General features: G+C 39.1%; 1 protein-coding gene across 1 annotated transcript in view; it reads left to right on the top strand.

Moving 5' to 3' along the window:
- The window catches only part of DIAPH1 (diaphanous related formin 1), a 101,066-nt gene that overhangs the window by 68,023 nt on the left and 15,835 nt on the right, over positions 1–17,208 (top strand). The window contains exon 19 of the mRNA XM_074380862.1: positions 14,491–14,589. Coding sequence (XP_074236963.1) covers positions 14,491–14,589 — 99 coding nt within the window. The remainder of the gene's footprint in view (positions 1–14,490; positions 14,590–17,208) is intronic.

The following is a 17,208-nucleotide window of genomic DNA, read 5'->3' as shown; positions in this document are numbered from 1 at the left end:
CCGGCCCAACTATTTTGTGCTTTTTATGAGTCCCATTTGTTGCATATGATGTGTTGATTTTCATTACATTCAAAATATTTTTTGTTTGTTGTGATTTCTTACCTGACTCCACAATTATTTATATATTTGCTTAATATGCAAATAATTGGGTATTTTTAAGTTATCTTTTTACTGATTTCTTTTTTTTATTTGTTTTGTTTTGTTTTGAGACGGAGTCTTACTCTGTCGCCAGGCTGGAGTGCAGAGGCACGATCTTAGCTCACTGCAACCTCCGCCTCCCGGGTTCAAGCTATTCTCCTGCCTCAGCCTCCTGAGTAGATGGGATTACAGGTGCCCACCACCACACCCGGCTAATTTTTGTATTTTTAGTAGAAACAAGATTTTACCAGGTTGGCCAGGATGGTCTCGATCTCGTGACCTCATGATCCACCTACCTTAGTCTCCCAAAGTGCTGGGATTACAGGTGTGAGCCACCATGCCCAGTCCTTTTTACTGATTTCTAGCTTAGTACTTGAAATTATTTCTATCCTTTGAAATTTGTTGAGGCTTGCTTTTACCCATATATGATAAATTTTGGCAAATATGCTATGTACATATGAAAAAGAGAGCTAAGTTATTATTATTGGGTACATTGTTCTAACTTGTCAATTAACTTTGTTAGATATGTTCAGATTTTCTGTATCCTTCCCAAGTTTTTATCTGCTTGTTTTATTAGCATTGTGTGAAGGGTATTAATTCTTCCACTGTGTTTATGGATTTGCCTTTTTCTGCCTTTAGTTTACTCAATTTTTAACTTTATATGTTTTAAAACTAAATTATTGGATATGTTTAGATTTAGAATTATTATATCTTCCTCAAGGATTGACCCTTTATTATGAAATGTATGTATTAATGTCAGTTATTAGAGATGACATCTCTGTCTGATATTAGTATAGCTATACCAGTTTTCTCTTGGTTATTGTTTCTTTCTATTAGGTATCTTCTTCCACTATTTTACCATCAACGTATCTGTGTCTTTATTTAAGGTGTGTCCCTTATAAGCAGCACATATTTAGTGAGCATGTTTTGTAACTCCAGTGTGACAGTTTTAGTCTTTTCATATATTTAATCCATTTGAGTTAATAGATACCATATTTCTATTTGTTTTCTGTTTCATTTTCATGATTTTTTTGTTTTTGCCGTCTTATGGATTAATTTAAAACTGTATTATTTCACATTTCTCCTATTACATACCTTTTTACTACTCTCCTAGTGAGTACCTTAGAAATTACAACATGCATACTTGACTTGTTATTATTATTATTATTATTTTTTGAGATGGAGTCTCACACTGTCGCCCAGGGTTGGAGTGCAATGGCGATCTCTGCTAACTACACCCTCTGCCTCCCAGGGTCATGCGATTCTTCTGCCTCGGCCTACCAAGTAGCTGGGATTACAGGCGCACACCACCACACCTGGCTAATTTTTTGTATTTTTAGTAGAGATGGGATTTCACTGTGTTGGCCAGAATGGGCTTGAACTCCTGACCTTGTGATCTGCCCACCTCAGATATTTGACTCATTCTAGTCTAATACAAATTATAATTGTACTACCCTCCAGATAATGCTAGACCTTTACAACATTTCTTTATTTTTCTTTTTTGAGGCAGGTCTCACTTTGTCACCCAGGCTGGAGTACAGTGGCATGATTATGGCTTACTGCAGCCTCAACCTCCCCAGGCTTAGGTGATTCTCCCACCTGAGCCTCCCAAGTAATAGGCTCATTTATCACCATGCTTGCTAATTTTTGTGCTTTTTGTAGAGACAGGGTCTTACCTTGTTGCCCAGGCTGGACCATTTTAACTCTATTGTATACCTTCCTTTTGAGTTATTGGTGTCATGCATTTTGATTCTGCATGTGCTTTAAACTCCACAAATATTTTTACTGTTATTATGTAATACCAATATTCACCTTAAAAACACCTTTCTAGTGTTTTTGCTTCGTGTCTGCATTTTTGTATTTCCTTTGGGATAATTTTTTCTTTCTTCTGCCTGAATAAAATACTCCCTTTAGTATATTAGTTCAGGTCTGCTGGTAAGGAATTCTAGTTTTGTGTGGATATAGCTTTATTTCATCAATATTTTGGAAGATGTTTTTGTCTTTTTTTTTTTTTAAAGAATTCTACTGTCTGTCTTATTGTTCTTCATTTGAAGATAATATGTTCTACTTCCTGCTATTTTAAGGTTTTTTTTGTTTTTTTTGTTTTGTTTTGTTTTGAAACAGGCTGGTGTACAGTGATGCAATCACTACTCACAGCAGCCTTGAGCTAATTTTTCTGTGTGTGTGTGTGTGTGTGTGTGTGTGTGTGTGTATGTAAAGATGGGGTCTCACTGTATTTCCTGGCTTGGTCTTAAACTCCTGGATTCAAGGGATCCTCCTACCTTAGCCTCTCAAAGTTGATTACAGGTGTGAATCATCTGGACCACCACGCCCAGCAAGGATATTTTTTTAACTCTGATTTTTAGCAGTTTTACTATGATGATATGCTACACTGTGGTTTTCTTTTTATCTATACTCGAGGTTCTCTGAGCTGCTTGATTCTGTGTGTTGGAGGCTGATTGTGTTAATCTGAAAAATACACAACTATTTTTCTCTTCAAATCTTGCTCCTGTCCAATTTTTCTTCTCTTTCTGGGACTCCCAATTGTACATATGTTGGACCATTGGGCCTTTTCACTGTGTCTCACATGTCCATTAATTTTTAGTGTCTGTGCTTTTAGTTTGGATCTTTGTTATTATCTTCCAATTCACCCATTGCTACTATGTCTACTGTTATCTTTTGAGTTTTAATTTTAGTTATATTAATAACATTTTTTAGTTGTAGAATATACATAGATTTTTAAAAAGTAAATTCTACTTCTCTGATGAACTTCTTCATCTTCGTTTATTTTTATGTTCTCCTCTATATTCCAGAACATGTTAACCAGAGTGGTTTTAAAGTCATTGTTGTCAAACTGTAATGTTTGAGTTGTAGGTGAATCTGTTCTTGTTTGTTCGTTCCTTGAACCTTGGGCAAATGGTCCTCCCTTTTGACATTTTTAGTAATTTTGATTAAATGCCCAGGCATTACATATAAAAACGGTGGAAACTCCAGGTGATATTACCTTTCTCTGAAAAGAAGTCACACTTCCCTCTCTGGTCACATAATAGTGGAGGCTGATTGTATTAATCCAGTCAGGAATTGAGCTATGCCAAGACTTGGTTGTGGTTTTGGAAAAGCTCAATCTACTTCTTTCACCCTGTTCCTAGAGTGTAGTCTTTCTAAGGCTTTCAGCGTGAGCCTGTTATATTCAACTTTAAGGATGTAGCCTTTTGTGCTCCCAGCTGAAGGAGGAGAGTTTCATATTTTTGTTTGTTTGTTTGTTTTTTGAGATGGGGTTTTGCTCTTGTTGCCCAGGCTGGAGTGCAATGGCACCATCTCACCTGATTGCAACCTCTGCTTTCTGGGTTCAAGCAATTCTCCTGCCTTCGCCTCCCAAGTCGCTGGGATTACAGGCATGTACCACCACGCCCAGCTAATTTTTGTAGTTTTAGTAGAGACAGACAGGGATTTGCCATGTTTGCCAGGCTGGTCTCGAGCTATTGACCTCAGGTGATCTGCCCACCTCAGCCTCCCAAAGTGCTGGGATTATAGGCATGAGCCACCATGCCCAGCCCCAGAGTCTCATACATTTTTATGCCTTGATTTTGTGTTATTCTTAGGGAAGTTTTCATTTAATCAAGATTATATTTCTGTTTTTTATAGTTAGATTTTTAATGTATCTGGAAGTTAGTTTTGTGAATATCATAAAGTTAGGATCTTACTATACTTCTTTAAAATGGAAACCACTCTTCTCAACACTATTGATTAGACCAGGAGTCAGCAAACTGCGGCCAACCTGTTTTGATAATAAGGTTTTATTGGAACACAGCCATTCTATTAGTCCTTGTCAGTGACCATTTTCTATTATGCCAGCAGAGTTGAGTAGTTGCAACAGAAACTATTAATATTTGGCCCACAAGCCTAAGATATACGTCTATTTATGGAATTTCTTCATTTGCTTAATGTGTTCTTTTCTCAGGCTCACACTTTTTTGTTGTTGCTTTTTTCCTGAGACAGGGTCTCACTCTGTTGCCCAGACTAAGTACAGTGGTACAATCACAGCTCACAGCAGCCTTAGCCTTCTGGGCTCAGGGGATCCTCCCACCTCAGCTTCCTGAGTAGCTGGGACTATAAGCATGCACCACTATGCCCAACTAATTTTTTATTTATTGTAGAGACAGACTGTGTCACCTTGGCTGGTCTTGAACTCCTGGACTCAAGCCATTTTACCACTTGGCCTCCAAAGTGCTGGAATTACAGGCATGAGTCACTGTGCCCAGCTGTTCTCATACTGTTATCGTTATTTTAGCTTTATAGTACTGTATTTTATTGGCCTTAAAGATACAATTTGTTTAGTCAGGTTTGCTGAGGTGTAATTTATCTATAGTAATATTCACCTTTTTATACGTACAGTGTTATATGGCTGACAAATGTATATGGCCATATAATCACAATCACTCCAAAGAGTTCCTTCATGTTTGTCAGTCCTCCTCCTTATTGCCAAACCCTGGCATACCACTGATCTGTTTTCTGACAGTTTTGTCTTTTCCAGGCTATCATATAAGTAGAGTCATACACTTAGTAGCATTTTCAGTCTGGATTCTTTTGATTTTAGCATAAGGTACTTGGGATTTCTCTATGTTGCATGCATCTTCATTCATTTTTATTGCCGAGTAGTAGTCCATTATATCCATTCACTGGCTGATGGACATTTGGGTTGTATCCAGTTTTTGGCAATTTTGAATAAAGCCAATAAAAACATTTGTATACAAGATTTTGTCTAGACAAATATATTTTCATTTTGGAGGGATAAACACCTAGGGATGAGATTGTTGGGTCATATGGTATGGTAAATACATCTTTAACTGTATAAGAAACTGCCAAACTAGATTCCAAAGATTCATTTCCACTGGCAATGTATGAGAGTTGCAGATGCTTTGCATCCTCGCCCGGACTTAGTCTCGCCAGTTTTGTTTTGTTTTTAGTGATTTTAAAAGGTTAGACATTGTAGTTAATTCCTAATTAGTTTAATTCCTAATGTAGTTTTAATTCCTAATCAGTTTTCCGTTCATCAGCTATCCTACTACATAGCTTGCATGACTTGCTGATGATATTGAGCAGCATTCTCTGTGCTTAGATATAACTCTTTGGTAAAGTGTCTTTCCAAATCTTCTGTCCATTTTTAAAAATTGGGTTGTTTTATTATGATTGAGTCAACTTTTTATGTTTTGGATACTAGTCCTTTGTCAGATAAGTCTTTTGCAGATACTCGCCCAGCCTTGTCTTCTCATTTCTTAATAATGTCTTCCAAAGAACAGAAGTTTTTAATTTTGATGAAGTCTACTTCATCAATTTTTGTTTTTATGTTTTGTATTATTTCCTATTGCTGCATAGAAATTCACAAACTTGGTGGCTTAAAACAACGTAAATGCATTATCTCACAGTTTCCATGGGTCTGTTGTCCAAGTTAGCTGAATTCTCTGTTCAAGATCACACCAGGATAAAATCAAGGTTCCAGGTGGGCTGCATTGCCTTCTGGAGTTCAGTGTCCTTTTCCAGGCTCTGCGGTATTTGGCTGAATTTAGTTCCCTGTAATTGTAAAACGCAGGTCCCTGCTTTCTTGCCAGCCATCAGCTAGGGCTATTCTCAGCTCCCACAAGCCACCTACCATTTCCTGCTACATAGCATCCTCCTCAACATGACAGTTGGCTTCTTCAAGAACTCCAGGAGAGTACCTGCTACAGCTTTGAATCTCTTTGAGTCTCTGACCTCTAAAACTTCATTTGAAAGGGCTTACTACCGTAGATCAGGCCCATCCATACTCAAGAGGAAGGGTTATTTAGGGCGTGCACACTAGGGGATAGGAAACCTGGAGGCCAGCTTATGATTCTGACTACTGTACGGTTTATACTTTTTTGTGTCTTATCTGAGAAATTATCACCACCTTAAAGCTGTGAAGATTTTCCCCTATTCTCTTGTAGATGTTTGGTAGTTTTAGGTTTTCCATTTAGATCTATGATCCATCGTGCATGCTTGTCTATATGCATATATACATTTATTGATTGATTGTATTGGCATTCACATATCATAAAATTCATCTTTAAAGTATACAATCCCATTTTTTTCTGTGTGTACAGATGCTTCTTGACTTACAATAGAATTATGTCCTGAAACCCATTGTGAGTCAACAATGTTAAGTTGGAATGCATTTAATACACCTAACTCACCAAACATCTTTCTCAGCCTACCCTACCTTAAACATGCTCAGGACACTTATATTTAGCTTACATTTGGACCAAATAATCCAGCAGAAAGCCAGCTTTATAATGTTGATAGTGAATTTTGAATCAAAATTTGAAGTACAATTTCTACTGAATGCATGTGGCTTTTGCATCACCATAAGCTAAAAAAAAGAAATAGTTAGGTTGAACCGTCTTAAATCAGGAATAGTCTGTATTCAGAAAGTTGTCCAACCACTGCCACTATCTTAACTCCACAGTATTCTTATCACACTTATAAGAAACCCTGACTCCACTAGCAGCCATTCCTTACTTCCCATTCTGCCCAACTTGGCAACTGCTGATTTACTTTCTGTCATATGGATTTGCCTGTCATGGACATTTTGTGTCGATATAATCAATAGAGTATTTGGCCTTTGTATCTGGCTTCTTTCACTAATCATGATGCTGCAAGGTTCATGTTGCAGCGTGTATTAGCACTTCATTCCTTTTTATGACACCACATTTTGTTTTTCCATTGATCAGTTGATGGACATTAGGATTGTTTTCACTTTTTGGCCTTTTTTTTTTTTTTTTTTTTTGAGATAGAATCTCACTCTGTTGCCTAGGCTGGAGTGCAATGGCACAATCTCAGCTCACTGCAACCTCTGCTTCCTGGATTCAAGTGATTCTCCTGCCTCAGCCTCCCAAGTAGCTGGGACTACAGGCACCTGCCACCACACCCAGCTAATTTTTGTATTTTTAGTAGAGACGGGGTTTCACCATATTGGCCAGGCTGGTCTCGAACTCTAGACCTTGTGATCCACCTGCCTCGGCCTCCCAAAGTTCTGGATTAAAGGCAGGAGTCACTGTGCCCGGCCTACTTTTTTGGCTATTTTAAATAATGCTGCTATGAACATTTTCTTTTCTTTTTTTTTTTTTTTTTTAAACTAAACTGAGATAAAGTACCAACATCATTAACTTTTACCCTTAAATTCTTCAGCATGCATCTTCTAAGTACAAGTTTCATAACCACAGTGTAGTTATCACATTTAGAAAATTGATCGTTGATAGGATACTGTTATCTAATATACAATCCATATACAAGTTTCACCGAGTGAATTAGTTTTTAAACATGTAAGACAACTACCAGTTTTATTGAGGTGAAATTCACGCTATATAAAATTAACCAGTTTAAAGCAAACAATTTAGTGGCATTTAGTATATTCACAATGTACAACCATCATATCTATTGTTCCAAAACATTTTCATCACTCCCGAAAGAAATCCTTTACCCTTTAAGCAGTTGCTCCTTATTCCTCCATCCCTTCAGCTCCTAGCAGTCACCAATCTATGCCTTTTCTGTAGATTTACCTCTTCTGAATATTTCATCTAAGTGAAATAATACCTGTGACTTTTGTGTCTGGCTTCTTTCACTTAGCATGTTTTTGAGATTTATCCACACTGTATGGTGTTATCAGTAGAGCATTACTTTTTATGGCAGAATTATATTCCATTGCATATGCCACAGTTTGTTTATGCATTAATTGACAGACTGTTTCGTTTTCTTTTTTTTCCAAGATGGAATCTTGCTCTGTTGCCCATTCTGGATTGCAGTGGCGCGATCTTGGCTCGCTGCAACCTCCTTCTCCTGGGTTCAAGTGATTCGCCTGCTGCAGCCTCCTGAGTAGCTAGGATTACAGGCATGCATCACCAGGCCCAGCTAGTGTTTTGCACTTTTAGTAGAGACAGGCATGTTGGCCAGGCTGGTCTCAAACTCCTGACTTCAAGTGATCAGCCTGCCTTGGCTTCCCAGAATGCTGGGATTATAGGCATGAGCCGTGGTATGCAGCCCTTCATTTCTAATATATATAAAGAAATATAATTTAGAGGGTAGTGAGAGCAAACATCACCTTGTTTTTGGTTTCTAGTGTCTCAGCATTCCATCTTTCACTATTAAGCATAAAGTTACCTGTAAATGTTTCATAAATGTACTTTATTAGGTTGAGGAAGTTCCCATTAATTCTAAGTTTACCTAGAAGTTTAAATCATGAATAGGATTTTAAATTGTGTCAAATGCTGATATGATTTTTTAAACATCTCTGAAATCGTGATGTTTCTCACAATGGATGTCATAGTTTCATTGGCGGGACTCTTTCATTTTTAATGGTACATAAAATAATGTGTATTTTATAATTGCTGCCATCATGTATACGATGAAATAGCCCAAGCTGGAGTGCAGTGGCATGATTTCGGCTCCTGGCAACTTCCCCCTTCCAGGATCAAGCCATTCTTGTGCCTCAGTCTTCTGAGTAGCTGGGACCATAGGCAAGTGCCAGCATACCTGGCTAATTTTTTTGTATTTTAGTAGAGATGGGGGTTTTACCATGTTGCCCAGGGTGGTCTTGAACTCTTGAGCTCATATAATCTGCCCACCTCCACCTCCCATAGTGCTGGGATATTACAGGCATGAGCTACCACGCCCAGCCTGAAGTGGCATCTTTTGATAGGTGATAGTGCAGGTGTTTTATCTGTTAAAAAATTTTCCCGAGACAGGGTGCAGTGGCTCACACCTGTAATCCCAGCACTTAGGGAGGCCAAGGCGAGTAGATCACCTGAGGTCAGGAGTTTGAGACCAGCCTGGCCAATATGGTGAAACCCCGTAACTATTAAAAGTACAAAAATTAGCTGGGCATGGTGGCGTGTGCCTGTAATCCCAGCTACTCAGGAAGGAGGCTGAGGCAGGAGGATTGCTTGAACCCGGGAGGTGGAGGTTACAGTGGGCTGAGATTATGCCACTGCACTCTAGCCTGGGCAACAGAGCAAGACTGTGTCTCAAAAACCAAAACCAAAACAAAACCAGAACCTTATGCCTTATGGGATATACAAAAAGCAGTAGTTAGAGGGTAATTTATACCCATAAATGCCTATATTAAGGAAGAAAAATGATCTTAAATCAATAACCTAACATTCAACCTCAAGACACCAGAAAGAGAAGAGCAAGCTAAATCTAAAGCAAGCAGAAGGAAGAAAATAATAAAGATTAAGGAGGAAATTAACAAAATAGAGAACAGGAGAAAAATAGAGAATATCAATGTAATCGAAAGCTTATTCTTTAAAAAGTTAAACAAAATTCATAAAACTAGCCAAACTGACCAAGAAAAAGAGAGACTTAAATCAGAATTAGAAAGAGTAGACATTACTACCAACCTTCCAGAAATAAAAATGATTACAGAGAATACTGTGAACAATCGTACACCAACAAATTAGATAACCCAGATGAAATGGCAAATTCCCAGAAATATACAAACTACCAAAACTGGTGCAGGAAAAAGTACACAATCTGAATAGACCTGTAACATGTGAGGAGATTGAATCTTTAGTCAAAAACTACCAAAAACAAAAGGCTCAGATATCTTCACTGCTGAATTCCATCCAACATTAAATGAAGAATTAATAGAATTAATACTAATTTTTTACAAACTCTTCCAATAAATAGAAAAGGAGAGAATATTTCATACCTCTTTTTTTTTCTTTTTTCTTTTTGTTTTTTTTGAGACAGGGTCTCACTCTGTTGCCCAGGCTGGAGTGCAGTGGCACAATCTCCACTCACTGCAACCTCCGCCTCACAGGTTCAAGTGATTGTTGTGCCTCAGCCTCCCAAGCAGCTGGGATTACAGGTGTGCACCACCATTCCTAGCTAATTTTTTTTTTTTTTTTTGTATTTTTAGTAGAGATGGGGTTTCACCATGTTGGCCAGGCTGGTCGTGAACTCCTGGCCTCAAGTGAGCTGCCCTCCTGAGCCTCCCTGAATGCTGAGATTACAGGCATGAGCCACCATGCCCCACCCACATCTCATTTTATGAGGCCAGTATTACCCTAATGGCAAAATCAGACAGTGACATCATAAGAAAAAACTATACAGCAATATTTTTAATGCCTATGCTAACAAAAATCTTTAATGAAAAACTATTGACTGGGTGTGGTTGATCACGCCTGTAATCCCAGCATTTTTGGAGGCTGAGGTCAGTGGATTGCTTGAGCCAGGAGTTCAAGACCAGCGTGGGCAACATGGCAAAACTGTGTCTCTACAAGAAATATAAGTTAGCCAGGTAGGCTGGGCACGGTGGCTGACGCCTGTAATCCCAGCACTTTGGGAGCCTGAGGCAGGTGGATCACCTGAAGTGAGGAGTTTGAGACCAGCCTGACCGACATGGTGAAACCCTGACTGTACTAAAAATTCAAAAAGTAGCTGGGCATGGTGATAGGTGCCTGTAATCCCAGCTATTTGGGACACTGAGGCAGGAGAATCACCTGATCCCAGGAGGCAGAGGTTACTATGAGCCGAGATCATGCCACTGCACTCCAGCCTGAGCTATAGAGTGAGACTCTGCCTCAAAAAAAAAAAAAGTTAGCTAGGCATGGTGGCTCATGCCTGTAGTTTCAGCTACCTGGGAAGCTGAGTTGGGAGGATTGCTTGAGCTCAGGAGGTTGAGGATGCAGTGAACCATGATTGAGCCATTGCACTCCAACCTGGGTGACTGACTGAGTCAGATCCTGTCTCAAAAAAAAAAAAACAAAAAAACAAAAACAAAAAAAAAACCTTAAAAACAAAGATTCTGTTTTGATTTATTTACAGTGTTTGAGTATATTGCTTTGTATAGTTTTCTTAGATGTTGTTGTAGGTATTACAATACATGTATATAACCTATCCAGTATTTTACCAAGTTGAGTGAAATGTGGAAACTTTTTTTCCATGTAGGTCTCTTTGTCCTCCTCACTTTAAAAATATAACTGTCTTAAGTATTTCCTCTACATGAAGCTACTTCATTTTGGTAGTATTGGAAGTGTATATGCTTGTCTTTTATCTGTCAGACTTACTAAATTATTAATTCTTGTAATTCTTCCTTGGGTTGTCTTGAATTGCTATATGTAGTCATATCTTCCACAAAATGACATTTTTATCCCTTTCTTTCTTATGTCTATACCTTTTATTTTTCTCACTACAAGCAGAAAAAAATTGAGTATGGTTTTGTGTATTTTAATATCAATAATAAATGTATGTATATTTTTTCACTTTTCTTATATAAAATGAGATATTTACATTTTTTCTCCTTCCCTGCTTCTTAGTTTTTGTGATATAATCCAGATGTATTATGTCTCTATTTTTATCTGACCATAATTTTCATTTTTTATATGATTTTCTTTTTTTGGAGACAGGGACCTCTCCCTGTTATCCAGGCTGGAGTGCAGTGGCACAGCCATGGCTCACTGCAGTCTCAACCTCGTGGGCTCAAGTGATCCTCCTACTTCAGCCTCCTGAGTAGCTGGAACTACAGGCATGTGCCACCACGCCCAGCTAATTTTTTTTTAAATTGAGACAGCATCTCACTATGTTGCCCAGGCTGATCTCAAACACTGGACTCAAGTGACCCTCCCACCTCGGCCTTCTAAAGTGCTGGGATTATAGGCATGAGCCACCATGTCAGGTCTATTTTTTAATATGATCTATCTTTGCCTACTTCTCTCACTTTATGTCCTGCTCTTCCCCTCATTCCATCTACTTTTAGCCTTAGTGGTGCTTTTGCTCTTCCTTCAACAACGAATCCAACATGCTGTATCTCAGGGCTTTGCATTTGTTATTGCTTCTGCCTTAAATGCTTTTGCCCCTTCCCCCTGGATATTTATGTGGCTTTCTCCCTCAATTTCTAAGAGGTCTTTACTCAGATGTCTGTTTTACAGTGAGATCTTCCCTGATCATCCCCCCAAAATTGTAACCTGTCCTGCCACCGATCAAATCCACCATTCTTTTTTCTATTTTTCTTTTCATAACAGCTATGAAAATATAGCATATTATTTTATCTATTAACTGGTCTAGTTTATTTCTTTTTATTAGAATGGAAGTTCCGTGAAGGCAAGAATCTTTCTCTGTTTTGTTTACTTCTTTTACTTCCATTGCCCAGAATGGAGCCTGGCACATATAGGTACTCAATAAATAGTTATGGAAATAATTAATCTTTGTGTATTTAGTATTTTTCTTCCTCAGATTGGTACTACTGAGCTCCAAAACAGTGAATTTTTTTTGAGACAGGGTCTCATTCTGTCAACCAGGCTGGAGTGCAGTGGCACGATCATGACTCACTGCAGCCTCAACCTCCTGAGCTCCGGTGATTCTCTCACGTCAGTCTCCTGAGTAGCAGGGACTACAGGTGTGTACCACCATGCCTGGCTAATTTTTGATTTTTTTTTTTTTTAAATAGAGACAGGGTTTTGGAACCATGTTGGTCAGGTTAGTCTCAAACTCCTGAGCTCAAGTGATCTGCCCTCCTCAGCCTCCCAAAGTGCTAGGATTACAGGTGTGAGCCATTGTGCCCAGCCAGCAGTGGATGTATTTCATAGTTCTTTATACCTTTTGTATGTAACTTTTTTGTTTTAATTCTTACTTATTTGTACCAGGTAATACTTTTCATATGGTTTAAAATTCAAATGGTTTAAAAGGGTTGTGTTCAAAAGTATTCCTTCCACTGTCATGTTCAAACGCCTCATTCCTCTGCTCAGAAGCAGCCAGCTTTGTCAGGTTATTTACTCTCCTTTCAGGGATATTCCCATATGACTTTCTGAAAAGTTGATACCAAGTTACACTATAGGGCAAAGTATTCTTACAATTATATATGTCCAGAATAGTTTCTTGTTTTGTTTTTTGTTTTTTGTTTTTTTTTTCTATGTACTGCTCAACCCTTCTTGGATAGCCGGCATCAACCATTGTTTAGAGAATGTTTCTATCATACGAGCCATCAAAGGAGTGCTATAATGAAATACTGTTTTGCCCTTGCCCTTGAAGTTCAAAATCTAGGTGGGATGAGAAAGTATCCACACTTAATAAGTAACAGAGGCTTTAAAAAGATGAAGATAATAACTATGAAATGTCACAAAACATTGAATAATTCATTGTTGAATGAGATATAGGTAACCAGGAAAGTTAGTTTATCAAAGCAAAGAGCGAATATCATCTATCAGTGAATGTTTCACAGAAAGAGAAGACTATGATGGCTTTGGATAGTCTGAAAAGAATGTGGAAGGAAAGAAGTATATTTTACCTTCTGTGTGTTTGCCAAGGTGTGATATTGAGCAATAAGATCCTACAAGAATATATTTTTATGCCATAGGATTTGATAGGTGTATAACAAAGCCTTTGTCTTATAGAACAGAGACTATATATATTTATAACAGAGTTGGAAGAAATGCTATAAAGAGTTACTAGGTTCAATGAGGGTTCAGAAAGCAGTCATAGGCAGTTGGGAAAACAAAATTTTTTTAGGGAAAGTCATGTTGAAAATGGAGCTTAACGTGGGGCACAGTGGCTCATGCCTGTAATCCCAGCCCTTTGGGAGGCTGAGGCAGGCAAATGGCTTGATCCCAGGAGTTCAAGGCCAGCCTGGGCAACATGGTGAAACCCCATCCACCAAAAATAAAGCAAAAATTAGCTGGGTGTTGTAGTGCACACCTGTAGTGCCAGCTCCTTGGGAGGCTAAAGTGGGAGAATCATCTGAGCCCAGGAGGTGAAGGCTGTAGTGAGCCGTGATTGTGCTATTGCTCTTCAACCTGGGTGACACCATGAAATGCTGTCTTAATAAAAAAAAAGATGGAGCTTGAAAGAAGAGTCGGGATTTTTAATGGGCACAAATGGAAGGATAACATGGTGGAAGGGAACTACTGCCAACCAACTGTTTTTGTGAATAAAGTTTTAGTGGCACACAGCCATGGCCATTCATTTATGTATTATCTGTGTCTGCTTTCATGCTACGGTGTCAGAGTTGAAAAATTGAGACAGACTATATGGCCTGCAAAGCCTAAAATACTATCTTGCCCTTTACAGGAAGTTTGCTGAGCCCTGCAAGTAGATAGGATGTAAGTAGGAAAGCATTACTAATAAATATTGAAGAAAGGAAAATGAGATATTTATTAGAGTTGAGGAGGTTCGGTAATAGAAGGGTGGTTGGTTGAAGAGGAGGTTAGTTTTGAAGGAATACGATAGGGAGACCATTATAATAGAGAGGAAGTGAGGGGCCATTCCAGGCTGGACAGTAGTAGTTCAGTAAGGCACAGAGGTGGCTTACTCTTAATCATGCTTTTCTGATCTTTTCCCTGCTAGCCAAGAAAGATCAAGAAGGTGGAGAAGAAAAGAAATCTGTGCAAAAGAAAAAAGTAAAAGAGTTAAAGGTGTTGGATTCAAAGACAGCCCAGAATCTCTGTGAGTATCTCTTGATCCCAACCATTTGAAATGTGAAAGAGTTCTTTTAAGAACTTTTAGTTCCCTTGAATTTGTGGTCCCTTGATATGGAACTTTAATTTGCTGAATTCCTGCTATATGCCAAGCATTGCACAGTGAATATTCAGTATCTTATTTAATTTCTTCAGTAGCACTGTAAGATTTTTAAGCATCCAGTTTTATGTCAAGGAAACAAGCTAAGACTTTTAGGAATTTGCCTAGTCATAAAGCTAGTAAGAAGGAGGTCTGGGATTTGAGCCTTTTTTTTTTTTTCCCCACTCTGTTGTTGCCCATGCTGGAATGCAGTAGTGCAATCACAGCTTATTGCCACCTTGGCTTCCAGCGCTCAGCTGATTCTTCCACCCCAACCTCCCAAGTAGCTGGGACTACAGGTATGCACCACCACACCCAGCTAATTTTTTGTAGAGATGGGATTTTTGCCGTGTTACTCAAGCTGATCTCAAATTCCTGGGCTCAGGTAATTCGCCTAGCCGAGCCTCTGACTTTCTTATTTCAAAGTCCTTACTATGTCCATTGCATTCACAGGAAGTCTACCACAGATGGTCTAGCCACTCTACGTTTTCTCTTTCCCACTTTTGCTTTTTCATGAAATAGAGAAGGTGTCTTGCTATGTTGCCCAGGCTGGTCTTGAATTCCTGGCCTCAAGTGCTCTCACCTCAGCCTCCTAATATGTTGGGATTACAGATATAAGCCACCATGCCCAGCTTTCACTTTCTTTTTTTTTTTTTGAGACGGAGTCTCGCTCTTGTTACCCAGGCTGGAGTGCAATGGCGCGATCTCGGCTCACCGCAACCTCCGCCTCCTGGGTTCAGGCAATTCTCCTGCCTCAGCCTCCTGAGTAGCTGGGATTATAGGCACGCACCACCATGCCCAGCTAATTTTTTGTATTTTTAGTAGAGACGGGGTTTCACCATGTTGACCAGGTTGGTCTCGATCTCTCGACCTCGTGATCCACCCGCCTCGGCCTCCCAAAGTGCTGGGATTACAGGCTTGAGCCACCGCGCCCGGCCAGCTTTCACTTTCTGATAAGTAAAGGTACTAGCTTGGCTTCAATTAAATCTAAAATTACTTTGTAATTTAAAGTAACTAAGGTAAATCTTGTACTTCTCAGAGTAGGATCTGTAACTCCAGAACGGAGTTCTGTTCTGAACTTTCCACCTATATTCATAACTGTTTGGTAGCAAAATTTCAAGTAAGAAATTCTTCTGCAAAGTTGATACAGGCAGTACTTATTTGATGATCAGGACAAATGTTAAATTTTTGTTAATTTCAATTATTCATCTACCTACTTCATACTGAGTAATATAGCCTTAAATATTCATTTGACAACTATTTCAGGATCTGCTATGTTACAGGCTCTATTAGGCACATACTAGGTATGTGTTCCAGAGATGAAAGGGTATGTTCCAAAATACCCACTCACCGTCTTGTAATGCGGTTATTGTCCGTTTCTCCAAATGAGAAAACCAAAGTTGAAATGATTTGAAGTGCCCAGATCACACAGCCAATAAGTACACATACCCATAAGTAAAGTCAGTGATATAATGAGAGCAGTAAGCTGTCACATCACTCTTGACTACATAATCTTAAATTATAGGCAACAACTATTACTAAATAGTGTCTGGCCGGGCGCGGTGGCTCAAGCCTGTAATCCCAGCACTTTGGGAGGCTGAGGCGGGTGGATCACAAGGTCAAGAGATCGAGACCATCCTGGTCAACATGGTGAAACCCCGTCTCTACTAAAAATACTGAAAATTAGCTGGGGCATGGTGGCGCGTGCCTGTAATCCCAGCTACTCAGGAGGCTGAGGCAGGAGAATTGCCTGAACCCAGGAGGCAGAGGTTGCAGTGAGCCGAGATCGCGCCATTGCACTCCAGCCTGGGCAACAAGAGCGAAACTCTGTCTCAAAAAAAAACAACAACAAAAAAAACAAAAACAATAGTGTCTGTGGTGAAGTCCTTTTATGGAGACTAAAGTAGTGTGAGTCAGTTCCTCTTCCCAAGTGTATCTCTAGGAGCATAAGTTATGAATAATTGTTGTGAAAAATGATACAAGGAAGACTATGGTGTAGCACATTATGATTTCTAGTGGAATGATACTGATACGGAAAACAGAATTCAAGAAAAGAAAACCAAAAGTAGTGTAGGGTAGGATGGTCTGGAAGTACAATTTTGTGATTCAGTGATGATTAAATGTCTCTCATGTGCTAATGATACAAAGCTAAATAAGACATCGTCCCTATCTGCATGAACCATGTGCCTGGTAAAGACAGAAAGGCAGATGATAACAGCACAGATTGATAAATGCTGTGATGGAGGTTTGCTAGAATGTTTATGAGAGTACTGGGAAAGGAGGCATCTAAATCAAGTGGGGGCAGTGTTGGAAGGGCAAATCCCAGAAGATATTCTAAAGAAGGTACTACTAAAAGTGAGTTGAAAGAACAATTCAGGATTTAAGGAGGCTGGGTGTGGTGGCTCATTCCTGTAATCCCGGCACTTTGGGAAGCCGAGGTGGATGATTGACTCCAAGAGTTTAAGAACAGCCTGGGCAACAAAGCAAGACCTCTTCTCTACAAAACAT

This window comes from Saimiri boliviensis, chromosome 1, assembly GCF_048565385.1.
Source record: "Saimiri boliviensis isolate mSaiBol1 chromosome 1, mSaiBol1.pri, whole genome shotgun sequence".
NCBI classification, from domain to species: domain Eukaryota; kingdom Metazoa; phylum Chordata; class Mammalia; order Primates; family Cebidae; genus Saimiri; species Saimiri boliviensis.
The sequence above is the reverse complement of the archived record's forward strand: the minus strand, read 5'-3'. Positions and strand labels throughout refer to the sequence as shown.